Source organism: Dendrobium catenatum, unplaced genomic scaffold (genome assembly GCF_001605985.2).
Source record: "Dendrobium catenatum unplaced genomic scaffold, ASM160598v2 fragScaff_scaffold_1520, whole genome shotgun sequence".
Classification (NCBI taxonomy): Eukaryota; Viridiplantae; Streptophyta; class Magnoliopsida; order Asparagales; family Orchidaceae; genus Dendrobium; species Dendrobium catenatum.
Window position 1 is genome coordinate 1,583,144 of NW_021319982.1, and position 19,392 is coordinate 1,602,535.

The 19,392-nt window shown below is 34.9% G+C and overlaps 1 protein-coding gene across 1 annotated transcript in view; it reads right to left on the reverse strand.

Moving 5' to 3' along the window:
- Window positions 1-18,704, reverse strand: part of LOC110093637 (uncharacterized GPI-anchored protein At1g61900) — a 31,853-nt gene extending 13,149 nt beyond the window's left edge. The window contains exons 1-6 of the mRNA XM_020818585.2: window positions 18,275-18,704; window positions 11,053-11,256; window positions 10,352-10,957; window positions 9,676-9,921; window positions 9,183-9,194; window positions 4,848-4,991 (exon numbers count right to left, since the gene is read on the reverse strand). Of these exons, the coding sequence (XP_020674244.1) occupies window positions 4,848-4,991; window positions 9,183-9,194; window positions 9,676-9,921; window positions 10,352-10,957; window positions 11,053-11,256; window positions 18,275-18,314 (1,252 nt within the window). The 5' untranslated portion in view covers window positions 18,315-18,704. The remainder of the gene's footprint in view (window positions 1-4,847; window positions 4,992-9,182; window positions 9,195-9,675; window positions 9,922-10,351; window positions 10,958-11,052; window positions 11,257-18,274) is intronic.
- Window positions 18,705-19,392: the final 688 nt, after the last annotated feature.

Sequence of the window (19,392 nt, forward strand, 5' to 3'; positions counted from 1 at the left end):
TAAGTCTATTGTCGCTCTCAAATCGTGTCATCTCCACCATTAAGGGAAGATCAATTCAACTATCTTTAAAAACCTTCATTCCATTCTTACGCTGCCCAAATCTTCCACCTAAAGATCATACTATCATTGCCCCTACGAAGACGATAAATGTGATCACCTCCATCCACCTAATCAATTTTATTACATTTCTAACCAGAAGAATACCAAGAAAAACTTAATTTAAATTGTATTTTATTGTATAGCACCGTCTCCAAGTCCAAGGAAAGACAATCCTCTACAACGTATGCCAAAAAACTTAGTGAAAGATATTTCAATTAGGGAAGCCCCTATGGTACTCTTTTGGAATTTTCCAAATAAATTTTTTTTATCATATGCTCTCTCGACTTTCCTTCTTTGATTATGTATGAGATCTCATACATCACTACGGCGATCAAATCCTCTTTTTACCAACTCAGGTTCATGCAGACAGTCATACTCTTAAGTTTATTTGCGCCTAAGTCACATCATGTCAAATGTCACAATATCTAGCTTACATTTGTGGCTAATTAAAATTCAGGTGTAATGATTTCAATAACATGGAGTTTAGCAGAAACAGGCCAAAGCAAATTGGTCTTATTTAGCTACGAGATCGTGCATCCATCCCCCCCTAAAGTATAGTGGAGAGCTTGGGCATCAAGTGGTTACTGAAGATAGAAGTTGTTCAGTGCCATCACTATGAGTTGAGAAGAATTATGGTGCAAAAATCAAACAGCTTGAATAAGAACTATTGGATGCAAATTAATTTACCTTCAATCGTCTTTAATTGGATAATGCGATAATACTTACAAATATGCATAAATCCCAATTGAATATTTATGACTCAACTTTAAAGGATTAGAAATTAATTAGGTTTTTCCTTAGTTCACTTAAAATTTGTTAATTTTGATTGAAATAATATCCGAGCATGAAATTAATCAATTATTTAAGGAATTAGGAGTAATTTCATGCTTTGGGATGAATTTCAAAAATTTATAAAAAATTCTTATGAATTTTGAAATTTTAAGAAAATAAAAATAATTAATTATTAGATCACTGTCATTAATGGTTTTTAAATGTTATCAGATCATTACTACGACTTTAGAGTTCATTTTTTTTAACATAGGTCAACATGAGAAGTCATCAATATTTTCGAGAATCTAAATAATCTAATTTTGTGGACATCTTATATTGGTAGGTGGAACAATTATTTTATAGAAATTTGGAGTTTCTTCGCTCCAAATATATTAATACTAGTATGCTATTCAGAGTCGGAACCGGCCTTAACTCTTGGGAGGCGGGGGACATACAAAAATAAAAATATATATATAAGACAAAATTCAAAACAAAATCTTATATTGCATTATAATTATTAAATAAAAAATTACAAGCTTAGCACTCTATTTTGCATTTGCTGATAATATTGTATTACAACTTCATTTGAAATCAAGTCAAATACTTCTTTCTCAATATATAACACTAGACAATCGATGAGCTAGTCATCACACAATTTAGTGCGTAATCGATGTTTAATAATTTTCGTTATAGAAAATACTCTCTTCACTATAGCAGTGGCAACTGACAAAGTTAATGCAATACAATAAGCCTATAAACTAAGGAATACACTTCATTTTTTTAGCCTTAATAAATTATTTTGCAAAATCAGCAATGCTACCCAAATATGAGAACTACTCTCTTGTACACATATCAAGAATGTATGTTGAATAGCTGCTCTCTTGCACGCACGCACGCGCACACACACGCACACATATATATATGTATATATATATATATATATATATATATATATATATATACTAATATAATTATAATAATATATATATATATATAGTAGGGGTGTCAATTTCGGGTCACCGGGTCGGGTTCGGGTCGAACCCGGAAATGACCTGGCACTAATCGGGTTCAACCCGAACCCGACCCGCTTCGGGTTCGGGTCAACCCGACCCGACCCGCGGACACGCAGGCCAGGGAGCAGCGGTCACGAGAACGGGATGCGGTCACGCGGCGATTCACGATCGGATTCGGACACCGGGGCGGGATTCGCGATCGATTCGCAGCGCCGGGGGCGGGATTCGCGATCAGTTTCAGCAGCGCCGCTGCGCGGGGCGGGAATCGGACAGGGCCCTGGGGCGGGGATCCGCATGCGTTCCGCGTCCGCGGGTCGCGGGGGTTTCACGAAGCGGCAGCGCCTCGGGCAGCCAGACCGCTGGCAACGTCACGCGCCAGCGGGGGGAAGCCGGACCGGTCCTCACGCGGGATTCGCCGATTCGGGCAGGGGCGGGATTTGAAAAATGAAAAATTTTAAATTCAACGGGTTTCGCGGGTTGACCCGACACCCGTCGGGTCAACCCGAACTCCGACTCGTTTTCAAACGGGTCAATTTTTGGAAACCCGAACATGAACCCGTTTTGAATCGGGTCGGGTCCAACCCGAATTTTCCCGGGTCGGGTTTTCGTTGTGTCAAATATTGACACCCATATAATAATATATAATATATATAAAAATTATTATATATATATATATATTATGATATATATATATTATATATATATAATTATATATAATATAATAATATATATATATAATATATATATATATATATATATATTATAATATAGTGTTATATTGTACTGATCGTGGTGAGGTATGTAATTGTAGGAGGTTGCCGGTGTTTTACTAGTTGGTTAGTCGTTATGCGTGAAGAATGCCTAGAGCCCTTCTCAAAAGCGTAAAAGCCCTAAAAATATCGCAATCACAGCCTTCCGTAGCACCCGCAAAGCCCACATATTTGCAAACTACACATACCTTATTTTGATTACACACCTCGACGCCTCCACAGGGTACAAGAAAGGTGCATAATGATCAATAAGAAGCTTTCCTTAGGGCCTCGCGCTCTAAACACATTGGGCAGGTGAAAAACACCTCGAGCTGTCAGTGCTCGAATCTTTTCTATGAACGCTTTAGCTGCTTCGTCAAGTCTGATGAGAGAGCCCTGATCTTGAGACGGTCGAGCCTCGCCTTGCTGGTATGAGGCGTACGCCTATATATATATATATATATAAACTTACTTAAATCCTAAACTAAAGCCCAAACAAATTACGCCTTCATGCATCCCCGAGTCACAACAACTTTCTATCAATTACCTCGACCTCCAACCGAATGCCTCGACCTCTATCCATCCTCCTTCGCCACAACCACCACTATTGTAATCGACGTCGGGGATCACTTGAAAGCTACACACTACCACCACATCCTCTAAAAATTTGGGAGTATTACTCTCATCTTTATTTTGATGAAAAACAGTTATGAAAGATGAAGATGACTTAAATAAATGAAGAAGCATATTGTGGGCATTGGACTTCACAGGATGAGGCAGGAGAGTGACCAATTTGTTATGACGTCTCCTCAAATAAAGGCCTCCATCAGTGATAAAAATACAGATGATTTCTGAGTTGTCGACAACTATCACATCTTTCTTAAAGAATTAAATGTGGTTGAGTAGGGAACTTGAAAGAAGGAATTTGGAGTTGAACTTGATGTTATATAATACTTATATGCAATTCTTTTATTTTATGTTATTTTGCTTTTCTAATATTTGGGTTTCAATTCTATTTCGCACAATTTATTATTTTCCACTTTACGTCTTGTACAATTTTTTGTTTCATATATATGTCAACTTGTCGCTTCATAGTTCAATAGAAATTATCATCTTTCAACATATTATTTGGGTATTATATTGAAAATTGCTTTTAACATTTCTTTTCACTTTACTCAATTTTTTTATTTTAAGGCTTACACCTCAAAACTGCTTAAGGCTTATGCCCCGCCTTACAAACAAAAAATGTCTTAATACCAATTGTGCAATTTTAAACCTTGATATATACTATAAGAAAATTTCAGTTATAGCGCTATAATAAGGAAACAATGGAGCATTACACGCATAAAAACTTTTAACCTTAACATGGGCAGATATTTTTTAGAGCACATATTCAGTCCAGGGAAAGTTCGAATTTTATGAACAGATTGCTACTAGTAGATCTCTATATTAAATGCTGGTTTCTTATATCTCTTCTCTGTTAAGTGGTGGATGTAGCGGCATTACCTATCAAGAAGATTATCCTAAATGACTGGTTTCCACGATATCTTTGCACAAAATTGTTTGAATTTCATTATGCTACATCAATTCTGGCCAGAACAAAATTTACAAGAAAACCCACTATAACATCATCATGATAGGAACAAGAAAAACTTCCACCGCAGGAAAGGCAGAATAGAAATGTAGACTTTGTATAACAATGATGTCCAGCATCTCAGGATTTACACAAGCATGAATTCTGTGATGTGTAATGATCATGGAAGCAAACAAAAGATTAAAAATTTTGACATAAAGGAATTGTATTATCATGGCAGGAATACATACAACATTATTTACGGTTCCAGTAATTTTATTCAGATATTAATTCAGAAATTTATCATCAACATAGCCAACACCTTATCAATCATTTGGATTAAGCTTATTAACTCTCAGAAAAAAACAAAAAAACAGTCGAAGATTCTAATGTTAACCTAATAATGATTTTGTTTACTCAAATAATTAAAAGAAGAATTTTTAACAAAAATATATGCAGTATACATGTAATTATATTCAAGCATCGTAAAGGTAACAAGGTAGCAGGTCCTGACACTTATTTTCTTTCAGTGATACCAGAGTTATTAAGGGCAGCATAGATGCTCTATAATTTTGCAAACCAGACAAAGTCAGTAAAACTAAGAACTTGAACAACTTTTGAATAACAAATAAAAAAGCATACATTTATTGCAGGAAGTTGAAGGTGACTGAAAAGCAGAGGGCCACGGAGCTGCGATATTGTCATTCAGATCACAAGTGAAGCTGATCCCAGTAGAAGGGTCAAGTGTTGCATCTGAAGGCAAACTTGGCAGGAGACATCCAGATTCTGTAGAAATAGATAAAGCCTAGTCAGATCTGGAAAGAGCACCACTTAAGAAATTTAAAAAGAGTTGGAAAGCTTGTTATTTTGTCATAGAGTGACCACTAGGTTGTTTATTGCTTCTATTAGTGAGTAAGCTTATAAAGTAGTTTATATAAAGAGTTCCAAATCCCTCTTTTGAAATTAAAAGACGAAATTACAAAACACAATTCAAGGTCAGCAATAAGAAGCTTAGCAAGGTAAAAGGACCAGGCATTCTCCTTTTTTTAAACTTTACTCCGTGTAAACCATTTGCATAAAATTCACCATATATACAAAAAAATTCAGTAAGTGATATACAAATGTAACTAAGATGATGTGGAGCATGCTATCATGCAAAAGAAAATAAAATATTCACATATTACAAGTATAAATTTAAAAAAAAAAGAAAAAAGAGGATTCACATTTAAGTTATAAATTATATCAAGAAGTTATTTTCTTTAAATGAAAATAAGCGTTCGTAGAGTTTGAGTCCAATTGATAACCAAATAATCATAAATATCCAAGAATATCAGGAAGAATATCGAAATAAATAAAATCAGGGAAAAAATATATTAATTTTCATAAGATCAAATTCCTAGTCTATTATTATATCAATAATTTTGGAGTTTATGACTTGAAATTTTTCACCATATATTTAAAGCAAATGATGGGGGAATGATGACGGACCCGATCAAGATTCCATAATTCTGTCGTTCCGGGCTATCATGGTCCCTAATCTACTTAGTCAGAGAATATAGTCAAAAAAACCTAAGAGAAGGATCATTGTCAGCAACTATAGGTTGTGTCGTCCAAGGGTCTAAGGGGGTGAATTTAAGGCAACCTTAGCTGACAAAGAGCTTTACATCTTATCGAGCGTCCTATAATTTATTACTTAAAGGGGTTTTTAACCATTAGGGAATACGGGCTTTGGTCGTGACTATAATATAGCGGTGCTATTTTGGGACAAAACCACTTCGTTAGAGGGCATGCGCCACATCTCTACTGGCAAAAAATCAATTGATAATGAATTGTGGCAATACATTTAACAAGACATTTATTCTTTGCAAGCTGAATTATTCTTCAATTCCTCATCCTCGCCAAATTGTTGTGAATGTGGATGGATTTTGGTTTTTTTTTTTTTTTTAGAAATGGATTTCATTTGAAGAATTTAAACTTTTAGTAAGATTTTAATCTGTGAAATGGATTTCATTTATTCTCATGCCTTCATAAAAACTGAGGCTCAAATTTAGATGCAAATGATTCTTTAGCCTAATTGTGCAAAAGGTGATACTACTTATTCTTACTTATTACAAGATTAGCAAAACATTGCCGACCTTGTCTATTGCTAGGCGGCCAGAAGCAGAATTTAAAAATACACCTTGCTCGGAGACCTTTAGTCAAGCATAACTTCTATTATCCAAGGGGTCAAGGATCAGTTAAACTACTTTGTTACCCTCTTTTTAATATGAGGTATAGCTACGTTACTATTTCTTTCTATACTATCTATCAAGTCCAGTGTAATATATGTTTTGACATGATATATTCGGACTTTGATATCCTTATTGACTATAATATTACTTCTCTTGGATGCAGTAAGAGCAAACAACTAAACTTGATTATTTTTAACAAAATGATGCACTCTCATAATATGTATCAACTCTCCTAGAAACAGTGAATTTTAAATTTACTCAAAATATAATGCAAATTGAAAAATATGCTTGGGTCATAAAATGTGGTCAGGTGCATCATTTTTCCATGATATCAACTATCAAATTAGACATAAACCCACAGTGTTGTTTTAGGGCCTTCAATGATCTCATAACGCAACAATAATTCTTCTAAAGTGTGCACGTATTTAATGCAATTTTTTAATGAATCAAATTCATCAAGAAATCAATCTATTCATGAACGGAAAATATTATTCTTTTAATTATTATTTCATTTCAACCCATGTGATAATATGTTCCCTTCCAAACATCTCTATACTCATCCGCTAAATTTTAGCTTGAACAATTAATTTCATTTTTGCAAATCACATTAATCACTCATCACACATAGTTTAGCATTCAAGGAAATTATTTACATCCAATAACTAATCAATAATAGCATTAGGATCAATTTAAGCATTATAGGGAGACACTTCCACTTTAATATTTATTGTTATGCCATTACCTATATCTATTTTTTTACATAAATAATTTCCATAAATATCATCAATAAAGACCATGAATTGTCAATGAAGTTGATTGCACTACCTCCTATCAAAATTAACATTCAAATGAATTGCTTCATCATTGTGATTGTAATCTACTTCAAGTTCACATCAATGAACTCGATTAGGTTTCAAATTATCAAATTCATATTTCAGTTGGATTAATGTCATCAAATATTTGATTTTTCTTGTTCAGCAGTTCAACCAATTTATTTGTAAAGTTGTTAAAATTCCATGCCTTTCGAACTATGTTAAAATGCCCTAATGATCAGCCCTATTTTTAAGGGATATTATGAAAAACTAAAGCTCTGGTACAAATTTAATCTAGGATGAATTAAGGTTAGGCTTCCTGATGTAAGTAATATGACATTTAATATGCTTTCATATAAAGGAAAGCAGAGGATTCATATATCACAAGTTATTAATTATACAAGCAACTTTCTTCCTTTAAATGAAGATAAGTGACAGTAGAGTTTAAGCCAAATTGACAGTGAAATAATAGTAAATATAAAAAAAATTTAGCAAGAATTTGAAAATAAATAAAATCAGCAAGCAAATGAATTCATTTCCATAAATTTATATTTTTAATATAATCAAAGCACTAAATTAGCCAATAACAAATTATGTATAAAAAATAGATAAAGAAAGAAATAACCCAATAAATATAAAACTAGGCCTCACACCTGTACAAGAAGATGGCTTTCACCATAATCAAGTAGTCTCACTTGAACCATAGTTTAGAGCTAACAAGATTCAACAACAACAACAATAACATCAAGCCTTTGCTCTACCTACGTGGGGTCGGCTACATGAATTTTTTTTCCTTTGTGTCCTATTAAATGCCAAATTCTTGTTTAAATCTAATAAAGACATATTTTTTCTAATATTTTCTAACCAAGTCTTTTTAGATCTACCTCTACCTTTCTTAACATAAGTCTAATCTAATACCTCTATTTTCCTAACTGAGTCATTGGAAGGCCGTCGTTTTATGTGACCAAACCATCTAAGGCACTCAAAAGATTGAAAAATAAAAAAGAGAAACTTTATTCAAGCCAAAAATTGTGAGTTATATGTTTAAAACCACTATTTATAGACTCTTTGTAACCAAGATTAATAAATATGGTTGGCATAGGATCTTTCTCAACTTAAAACCACTATTTATAAACTATTCACAATTGTAATATGAAATCATCAATTTTATCATTAAAAACTAAATTTGAACTGCCAAATTCATGGAATAGCAGCAGACATAGATCATACATGCTAATTCCGTCAAACCCATGCCGCCTACGGCCTACCTATGCAATTCCTTTCAAATCAAACAGTATGTAACAGGATAAGCGCAAAGCAAAAAACTTGCATGCCACCACCGAAACTCAAAGCCCGCAAATTGGGACAGGTATCAGCATAAGTAGGAATTCCACATGCCACTGTTGCTTCCTTATTTTTTTAAAATGGATAATTCCAACACCATAACACAACAGTAGTTTCATTCATATGATGCAAAGACCTATCTCTGCTTTTATATATATATATATATACTTAAAATGATAAATAAATTCAGTAAGTCGCATAGCAGCATAGTGTCATACGTGATTAGGTACACTTTAATATTTTCCACCATGCAATTTCTGATGAAAAAATGATAATACTCATTAAAGATTATGTAAGCAGTTTAAGAAACTCCATCTCTATGCATCCAACCAGGTCATCATCTGTACTTCTGATTATTTAATATGCCCGTTTGATTGGTTCCAATAAATGGTATGGAAATAGCTAAATGAAAAAGCTAATACAATATCATACATATAGAAGTGCTTTGTGCCATTTATAACAAGGCATCTCTAGATGTGGTAGTATTGTAGTAATAAATATGAAAGGATTGAGGTGCCAGCAAACCACTTGTTATGGTTTGTCACTAGAAAGAATTTCAAATGATACTAAGCTTAAGATGATTATCTTACCTTGAGATCCGACTGCATTCAATCATGCAATTTGAGCAATCAACCATCCATAGCAAAGGAAAAGAAGAAGAAAAATCATTAGCAAATCACTTAAACTTATTGAGTCAAAAGCTGCAAAAAATAATTAGCCGATATAAACAGAAACATTTCACAAATTATGAAAACAGTTCTTAAAAGTAGCGGTTTAATGGCTCCATTATGACCCCAAGATCACAGGTTCCAATAATGACAAGAAGTTGTTTGGAAATTTATAATACTAAGGTTGCATGAATCAACTTTGTCTTAGGCTTCGTTTGGAACGACTTTCTTATTACTTCTTAAAGCAGCTTTCTAGTAAAAAACTTTATTTTTTATTAAAAAACTATTTTAAGAAGCAATAAAAAAATCATCCCAAACGAAGCCTTAGTTAAGAGTCTCTTGCACCGAGAGTATACCATAATTCCTAAGAGTCCAAGCATTTATATTATCTTCCTTAATGTTCAATTTCACTAACCTTGGAGAGAAAAATCTTTCAGAGTGATTTGACAGAGTCTGTAAACGTCGGTGCTAACATTAGCATTTTGCAAATGCAGAGCCAGTTTTGAAGCGCAATCCACTGCTTGCAAATTGGTTATGAAGCTTTGTTTCTGCAAGTGAGCTACATATTTATTCACAGCATGGCAGCATGTAGTATGGTTTTTTATCTTATTTCCGCATTCTTTAGCAATATTTTTGGTATCTGGGAAGACAAGCGGACAAACTGTGGCAAAGAAAATAAAATAAATGCGTTACTTTAAGAAGTTGAGTATCGTGCACATCCAAGAGCATCTGAACAACATACCCAAAGTTAAAAAAGAAAAAAAACTAGCAAATAACAAATAAAACCCATATGCAGTAATGTGAGAATGATGAAAGAGGTAGAGACTGTTCACAATCTATAGATTTTTGTCTAACTCAGGCTTCATTTGGGACAGCTTTCTTACTTCTTCTTAAAATCGTTTTTTAGTTAAAATATTTTAATTTTTTACTAAAAAGCTGTTTTAAGAAGCAGTTAGAAAGTCGTCACAAACGAAGTCAATCAAATCAATTTCACAATTAAACAAAATAAATTTTGCACAAGGCCATAAATTCATCGCATCATGAATCAGCTGTCAAAAAGTGCCAAATAGCAGCACTACATGTAATCCTACCTCCATTGACATTACAGTTGGATACCCTTCGAAGTACTTTTGTAGCAGAAAGTGTGTCAAGCCTACTTGATAACCATCTGAGGGCAATACTTCTACAATCATCAACACTTGATGCTTTATCTGCCAAATTCTTTGTTATTCCCATCCTCGTTAAGGCTCCACCTCTCATGGAAATCTTCTCAGCAGCATCAAGAATAGCGGTCTGACATACTTTGCTGCAGCACTCATTCACCGGGTCAACTTTTTTGCATGCAGCAAGGAATTTAGAGGAGTCAATAGCACTTTCAACCCCATTAACATCACTAACAGGGCAAGAACCTTCACTAAGATTAGATGGATAAATTGAACAAATTTGCTGAAGCTCTAAACTGGCTCCCTGACTTCCTAAAATCTGCAGAACATCTGATAGGCAATAGTTTGCATGCCTTGAATCAAGGGCAAGCATTCCCGTTTGCTTGCTTGATTGGCCTAAAAGGATATCAAGGGTAGCATGCAACTGAGGGCAACAAATCACATTGGCCAACAAAGGAGCGAATGAAGTCAAGCAATCAACTGCGGTTGTTTTCATCAAATCATTGATAACACTGAAGTTTAGCCCGCATCGCCCTACAGAAATTAAGCAAACCTGATATAATTTCATAGGAACTAGCAATTAAAATAAGTAATCTGCAAAACTACAAATGATTTTCTTCCAGTGCTACCTGATAGTTTTGGTGCAGTACTGTTCATAAATGGTGCCAAAGGAGAAGGTGCAAGCAGTGGAATAAATGGCCGGGGAGAACCATTTGGAGAAATATAAGGCAGAAGTGTATTCTCCTTCTTCGCATTCGTCAAAACAATGGCATGCTTCCGCAGCGAGCTATTAGCAGAAACATAACCCAATATGCAGAAAATATCTTGTAAACCTGAATGAACTCAATATGTTACTGTTCAGATAGGAATACCAGATATTACAGTATATGAAGCATAATATACTTGATTACAACTGCAAGAAACCAGCATCATAGAGCTAAAAAATAGAACAAAATACAGTTAAATGACAAAAGAACAACACATCACTATAAACAAAGGCAGATTTAAGAGAGGGCATAAGGGGGCATGCATAAATTTTAATTCATATTAAATAATAAATATATATTAATAAAAATAAGCTATTTGAAGTTTCTAATAATAAAAATGTAATTTCTAAGTCTCCACTAAAGAAATTTTTCTAACTCTACCACTACCTATAAATGAAAGCATCTAACAATATAAAGCATGCAATAAATAGAGCGCACAACCATTTTCAGGAAACTCATTGGTGTATACTCCTGATTTTTTTCTTGAGAAATAAAATTATTCGAGAATTGCATTTGCTCTGATAGTGGTAAAACTATCTAAAAAAAAAAAAGATATTACTGACAAAGTTTAAAAAGAGGCATAGCAAGAACAGTATCAGAATGTAAAACTTGTCAACTAGATAACGTTAAAAGAAATAATATTGGAGTTCATAATCACTTATCTATTTCTTATAAATACTAGGAAAATGTTAGGATAAATTTCATGCTAGGATTACGACTAATTTCAAGAATTATAATTTTACCCTTGTCATCTAACTTGATTTTATCAAATGAAATAATTTCTTCTTTTTTTTTTAAGTAAAAAACTATCCGTTACATTTGAGGGAGGTAGTTAAATGGCATGAATTAACTAAAATTATGATGTGATATTTTATCAGTGCTACCTAGGAAGCTTTATGAAAAAATGATAATTCAATTAAAATTTTCCTTATCATCAACAAAATAATGGTAAACTAAAGGAGTTGATAGAAGTTTAAGTGATCCATTACAATGTTCGATATATACAACTAATTGGGGCTGAGTTTATATATAACTCATCAATCAATGGGTCTACAAATATGCATCATTTTAGATATGGGATTTCAAGCAAGAAAGATGTGATTGGCCTTTCTATTATGTTTAGGTCTAAAGAAACTCATGGTTAATTATGGTAACTATAAAGCTATTGTAGATGGGAAAAAGATCCGTGAAATTCAAATATGATGAAAAAGTAATGATTTGTCTAAATCTAAAAAAATTAGTTACAAGAATCCAAGAACTTAACAGCTATAAAAATGGGATAGGAAATTGAAATATAGGTATTCTTATAGACAAATTAATAGAACTAATGAAACATAGAAAGATAAATATTCTATGTATTCAGAAAGTTAAATGGGTTGGAGAAAAGGTCAAAGAGATTGCATGTATCAAGTTACTTGAATTTGAACATTTTTTCTAAACATTTCTACATAATCTTTATTTTAAATAAACTAGCTTTACCAACTCCATCATGATCATTAGACTCATTCAAACCAATTGGGTTCGTCTTTATGAATCATCATTTTTTATTTATTTATGCTAAGTGGTGCCTAGGGTGTTAAACCTATTCTTCGTAAATCATTTTGAACAACTTTTATCCATGCAACCTTAGGCGGTTAGGCCTGTCCATTCTCTTCCCTAATCCCTTGACACAAGTTTTATCTACTCATAACTTCAGTACATTTTTTATCATTCTTTGTATATATCTAAATCACATAAGTCTATTTTCAATTATATCATCTTCAATAGACCTCACTCCAACAATCCCTCTAATAATATCATTTCTTAATTATCATATTAGACGGACGGTCGAAATGGTGTCTATTAAAGATAATGTACTTTGCTACAGTCTTGAATAACTCCAAAAAACAATGTTTAAATTTTGGATGAGTGTAAAAAGTAAAATAAAAGTAGGTGATTACTTTTTTTTGTTTGGCTTGAAGTCAAATGATTGCAGTGTAAAGCTCAATGATGGTGGTGGTCAGTGGCCGACAGCAATGCTGATGACGGTAGTCGAAGGATGAAAACAATAGAGAGTGGTCGCTAGGGGTGTCAATTTTTGACACGACCCGAAACACGACCCGGACCCGACTCAGAAAAATCCGGGTTCGGGTCGACCCGGTTAACAAACGGGTCGGGTTCAGGTTCGGATATTTGACCAGTTTGAAAAAATGGGTCGGGTTCGGGTTGACCCGGAACCCGAAATCAACCTGAAGTTGACCCGGGTCCTGGTCTGTTAGCCCAGCCTAGCCGGCTTCTCGCTTCCGCGGTTCCGCCCTAGCCTGCTTACCGCAGTCCGGCACGACCGCACGAGCCCACCTTTGGACTCCCAACGCCCAAGGGAACTAGCTCCCCACACGGCCACGCCCCCACCTCCGCAGTCTGCCAGTCCCCACGGACCACGCGGCGCACCTCAGCAGTCCCCAGGTGCGGCCCGCGGCACCTCCGTAGTCCGCTAGTCCCCATGAGGGCACACGCGCCTTCGCTGCTCCGCAGTCCCCATGTGCGGCGCCGACACGAGATCCACGCGGACGCCCTTACCTGGCACGAGGCCGCAGTCCCCAGACTTCCCACGCGCGCCTACCTTCGCACTCCGCAGCCCATTTTTGTGTCGAATTGTATCAACCCGACAACCCAGCGGGTCGGGTCCAGGTTACATTTTCTGACCCGTTTGCAAAAATGGGTCGAGTTCGGGTCGTGTCAAATAGCACCGGGTCAATTACGGATTCAACCAGAACCCGACCCGTTGACCTGAATTGACACACCTAGTGGTCGCAGCCACAAACGGTGGAGGTGGTGTGAGTGGAAGATGGCAGCATTGGTTGGCAACTAACAGCTCACGATGGCCGACATAGGTGATTTTGGTGATGGCAGTTAGCACGGGCCAACTGGCAATGGCGGCAGTAATGGCAAAAAAAATCACAATGTATTTGAAAGTTAGTCAAATCTAACAATTTTCAAATACACCAAAATTGAAATAAAATGTGACTTCCAAATACTTCAAAACTATACTCTGCATTTCTTTTACTTCAAGTCAAACATCAATATTTTCAAAATCCTTACACATGGAATAATTTACACCCTTCTTATTCAAAACAAACAACCCCTAAGCAAAACCATGGAATGCAACATCATATATACTATTTCTAATCATAAAGAATGTGCAAAAGAAATAAAAAAAAATATGGCACGAAAAGTAAACCGGAAAACTCATGTTTGGAAAATATAAAACAAGAACGTAAAACATATAGTTCAAGATAACATATCATGCTACACAAAATGCTAGTTAAGAAGTTTGCTGTTTGGGATATATTCAGCCATCAACACTGAGAACCTTCCTTCACCTTCTAACTGTTGGAAGTTTCTTGATATGATTATTCGGTAATTTCTTTTTTCTTCATGTAAGGACGAAGATGAGGATAGTATTAGACTTTTATGATGAAGAACAAAAATTAAATGCATGTTATCTTATGCAGGATGTCTCGCCCTTAATTCAATAATCACCTTCCAAGTCTCAATACATAACCGCAATGCCAAAAAAATATTTCATATTTTGAGCCACTAGTTCCATTAAAACCTAAAATATAAATTAAACTTTCAAATCCCCGACCACGGCCAAAACATCAACCTTCCTTTCATTTCAGGTCATTATCAGCTTCAACTATACTTTTTTGTTCTGCAATGCATTGATAATGTACCATGAACCATAGAATACTATTAACTAAAGGTGAAATCTCACCCACTGAACTTATATCCTTTGTTTTCTTCGCAACATGAACCCAAATTCCATAAAATTCATTAATTAGTTGATGCCGACTGCTTAAGAGAACCCAGTTAACACACTGCTGTTTGTAGTTTGTACAAATCTTATGTTGCTCTTCTCATCTATGGAAATGATTCACTTGTCGAGTCTGTTAAAAGAATTCGATCAACAAATCTACTAAATAGTAATTCATGTGAAAAAACTCATAGCCCACCCAAATAAATTGACCATAATGCATGGCTTTCTGACAATCTTTTTGGTAGTCAGAATTTAAGAAGGAAGAAAGCATTGCAAAAAGAATAAAATGGAATCCACTGTTTCATAGCTGTATTAAACAATTAAAACGTTTGTTTTGTGTATTTAAAAAGCATAATTTAAGAAATCAATAAGCTAAAGTTAGGTACGTTTATACTGTAACACCCAATTTCTAATTAAGCATCATATCTTGCTAGAGTGAAACAAAAATTGCTCATTAATTTAAGTTCTTATAGGCTCAATCTAAAAGCCCTTTCACAGATCTTACTTTTATCTAAACCTAGGAATGAGATTACCATAAATATCAACCATTAAAAAAGAGGCATCAACTACAAATCCTCAACTGCTAAATAATATGTATATCCCATCAATTATAGAAATTAAGCTCATCATGAGTCATTCGATCAAAAGTTTTTTAGGGACCTCCATAATATGATAGTGGGTTAATAGTTACAAATTTATAATAGATAAATTGGGTTGAGTTTGGATTATTAGGCACTTAATAGGGGCTTCTTGAGTTTTTAGTAGTCTTATTTTTTTTATAAATAGTCTCTATTTGGAGATTTTAGGGTATGAATGAGAATGAGTAAGCTTCTACTAACCTGAGTTCTATTAAATAATTGTAATATATAGTATGAGTTAAGTTTAGGTTACTAGATACTTAATATGTGTTTATAGAGTCTTCAATATTCTTGCTTTTCTATAAATAGCCTCAATTTGAATGAAGATGAGTTGAGCATCTTTTAACATGAGTTATGATACCTTTCTCTCTCCCCCACCCAATTTCTGGTATTGCTGGCGAACTAGAATCGCCTTTTATCCCTCACCTAGAAATGGGTTCAAATAAATGGTCTGCTCGTTGAGCCTTGCCACTAGATACTTAGCCACTGTTCCAGCTGCTTCGATTCCACGTCACACCAAATTCGCTTCATGAACAGCTCTCCACCTTTATTTTACCAAAAACAAGAAGAAAAATAAATCTTTATCACTGCTCTCCATCTATCATAATTGTTTGCTCTTCCACCAACATCGCTGCTCACTCTGCCTCCAATTGCCCCAGCAAGCATTAAAAGAAAAACAGAAAAATTAAGACCCTCCAAATACAACTCCATCCAAGATCTCCATTGCTAGCTCCCATTCTCCAAGACAGCTCCACCTCTAATCTGCACGTCTTCACCTTCAATTCAAACCTAATCACCATCATCAATCAACCCATCCGACCTCAAGATCCCAATGCAAGATCCAACATCATTCATCCGACAATTGATCATCGTTGCATCACGGATCTCATTCAATCTGCTACTCCCACATCCAGATCCAAAAATCCTTCAAGATCTCTGGTTGTACCAAATCTCACTATCACATTTCAGTATTTCACTGATGTCTCCAGCCATATTCAACATTAACTTTGCTCACACCTAAACCTCTCATCCACATCATCACCTTGGTCCAACTCTAGCCACATCCGTCTATCTATTTTTTCTTGTATTTCTTCAACCTTGAAAGCAAGGTCGATTTGAATGGTTGGGTAAACTCAGGGATCCATAATAGGTTAATGGGTATTAAACAAATAATTATACAATATAGCTAGAGTCGAATCTGGATTGAGTTTGTGTTATCAAGTACTTAATATCTCTTATTGAGTCTTTAGTAATCTTGTTTTTCTATAAATAATTTTTATTTGGAGACAGCAGAATATGAATGAGAATGGGTCAACCTTCTTCTAATCTGAGTTTTTATACCTCTCTCCCTCTCGCTCTCACCAAATTTCTGGAGTTGCCAGCAAACTAGAATCACCATTTATTCCTTTCCTATCAATGGATTCGCATCAATGTTAATACTAATGTTATTATCATGATAGAAAACCAAATTAAAAGGCTTAAGTCTACATGCTTTGCACCAAAATTTATTTATTTTTTAATTTAACACAGACACGCATACTCAAGCAATGAACTAGGCACAACAAATTTGCAGCAAACAAAACACAGCATATGCCTATTAAACCATATGCTACAACAAAAACAAAGAATGGCAAGAATCGTAAGGAGGACCTATAGCTTAGAAAACATGACAAAACCTAGTAACACACTAAACCCTAAACAAACAAAAAATTAATTTTATACAATATAACATCCACATTTCCTCACATTTAGGACAAAATCATAAAATGTAATTCATGATAATAGATACAGCAGGTGATGGTAAGAAATGAGGCACCCAGCAGTTTTTCAAAACGAGCCCCACTCAATAAAACTTTTATATCCTATCAGAGTTCAATCAAAGATGAAGTTTGTTTTTGGCATTTCAGTGCTAATGTCAAATTCGTTTCTATATAAGCTCCTAAAACTTCCAAGTTTGAAATAAAACTCAGATCATAGTTTCCACAAACTCTTTGAACAATCCAAAATATGTTCATTTCAGAATATAATTAAGAAATAATAAAGTAAATAAGTGAATCACTAAATTAAGTATTTGCATCTCACCAAATGGGCAATCAACAGAACATTCTTTCCAAAATAGAAGAATTTGAGCATTTAATATGTAAAATCCGTATTAATTCTCAAAACTCAACTAATGTAAGTCCCCATCTCAAATCTCCTCGACAAATAGAATGATGCAAACTCCAACAAAGGAACCAAACCAATTCCTTAGGTTTCAGAATCTTAAAACATTATAAGTAGAAAATTCAAGTAAGAACATAAGCCCTAAATTCCATTCAGAACAGCCGACACCTACTCTTCAATCGATGAGGAAAACTCCAAAAGAGAGAAAATTCTAGCATAAGACAAGTTCAGAGCTCATTCTGCAAAACAAACTACTTTTTTCCTGAATAAGAGCACAAAAACCCACTCGGCCACTCGCCATAAATCACCCACTACCAAAACCCCAAATCTCCATATAATTTCCACTTCCATCTCACAAAACCCACTCAATATATTAAAAAGAAACAAGCTTGCATAACCAAAACCCATCTTACAGGACAATTTCCAAAAAAAAGAATACGATACACCAGATCATGAACAAAAAAATAAACAAAATAATACTCACACAGGAAAATGAAAACAAGAAAAAGTGTGCGCCTTCCCATTCCACCCCGGACTTCAGAAGAAGAAGAAGAACAAGGGCTTCAGCGCAAGCAGCATGGCTATTTTGCAGAGGAAGGGAGGTGGTGGGTGTATCATTTAGTACGAAAGGTGGGGAAGTTGAAGGCACAAACCTTCTCTCATTTCACTCACAGAAATAAAAGCTCTGGTGGGAGAGAGAGAGAGAGAGAGAGAGAGAGAGAGAGAGAGGGCAATGAATCATGAATGCCGGGGGGCCAGTGTAGGGACTAAAGAGCTGGCTTTGGGGTGAGAACACTAACTCCTCCGTTTTTTGCCCACCCCCCGTTCGCATTCTAACGCTAACTCCTCTCTTTGCCCAAATGACCCTGTGCACTCTCTCTGTATCTTCACTCTCTGGCTCTCGGCCTCTCACGCTCTCGCTCTCGCTCTCTACTGTTCTCTTGCTCACGGTAACCACAAGTGCCAGGTAAATCTCACGCTGTAACTTTATTTTAAGATGCTAATTAGCTCTCAATAATTCTTGAGAAAACTCTGTATTTCATCTAAATTTTATAAGACTGGTTTAATTCTGGGTAAACTTTAAACTAATTATCATTAAAATTTTAATTAGTTATTAAATCAAATGACTTTGAATTTTTTTCTAATTCGTGGTTTAATAACTAATTAAAGTTCTAATGATAATTAGTTTAAAATTTTACCCTTTAATTCTTCATTTGGCATGTCAACCTAGACGAGAAGTTCTTTTTTATTATGTCTGTTAGGCAGGAATAATAATTAGCTTTGCTGCATCTTGGAACATTTTTAGCGGTTGAGAGATATAAAATTTAGCACTTTAATTTTGTACTAAGATCTAGTACACTTGTAGATAAAACAGTTGGGTACAATATTTATAAGAGACATAATTTCACATAAAAAATCCTGAAAAAGAAAAAAATCACGGGTCTTCTAAATTGAAATGATTTCACTAGTATTGATGGTTGATTACAAATAACACTCCTCGGAGGAGGAGGGTGTTGGCTTAATGTAGAGCACACTACATGGTTGGAGAATGACATAACAGTTGTTCTCAAGAGAGTGTTGGCCTATTCATTTGGTAGGTAT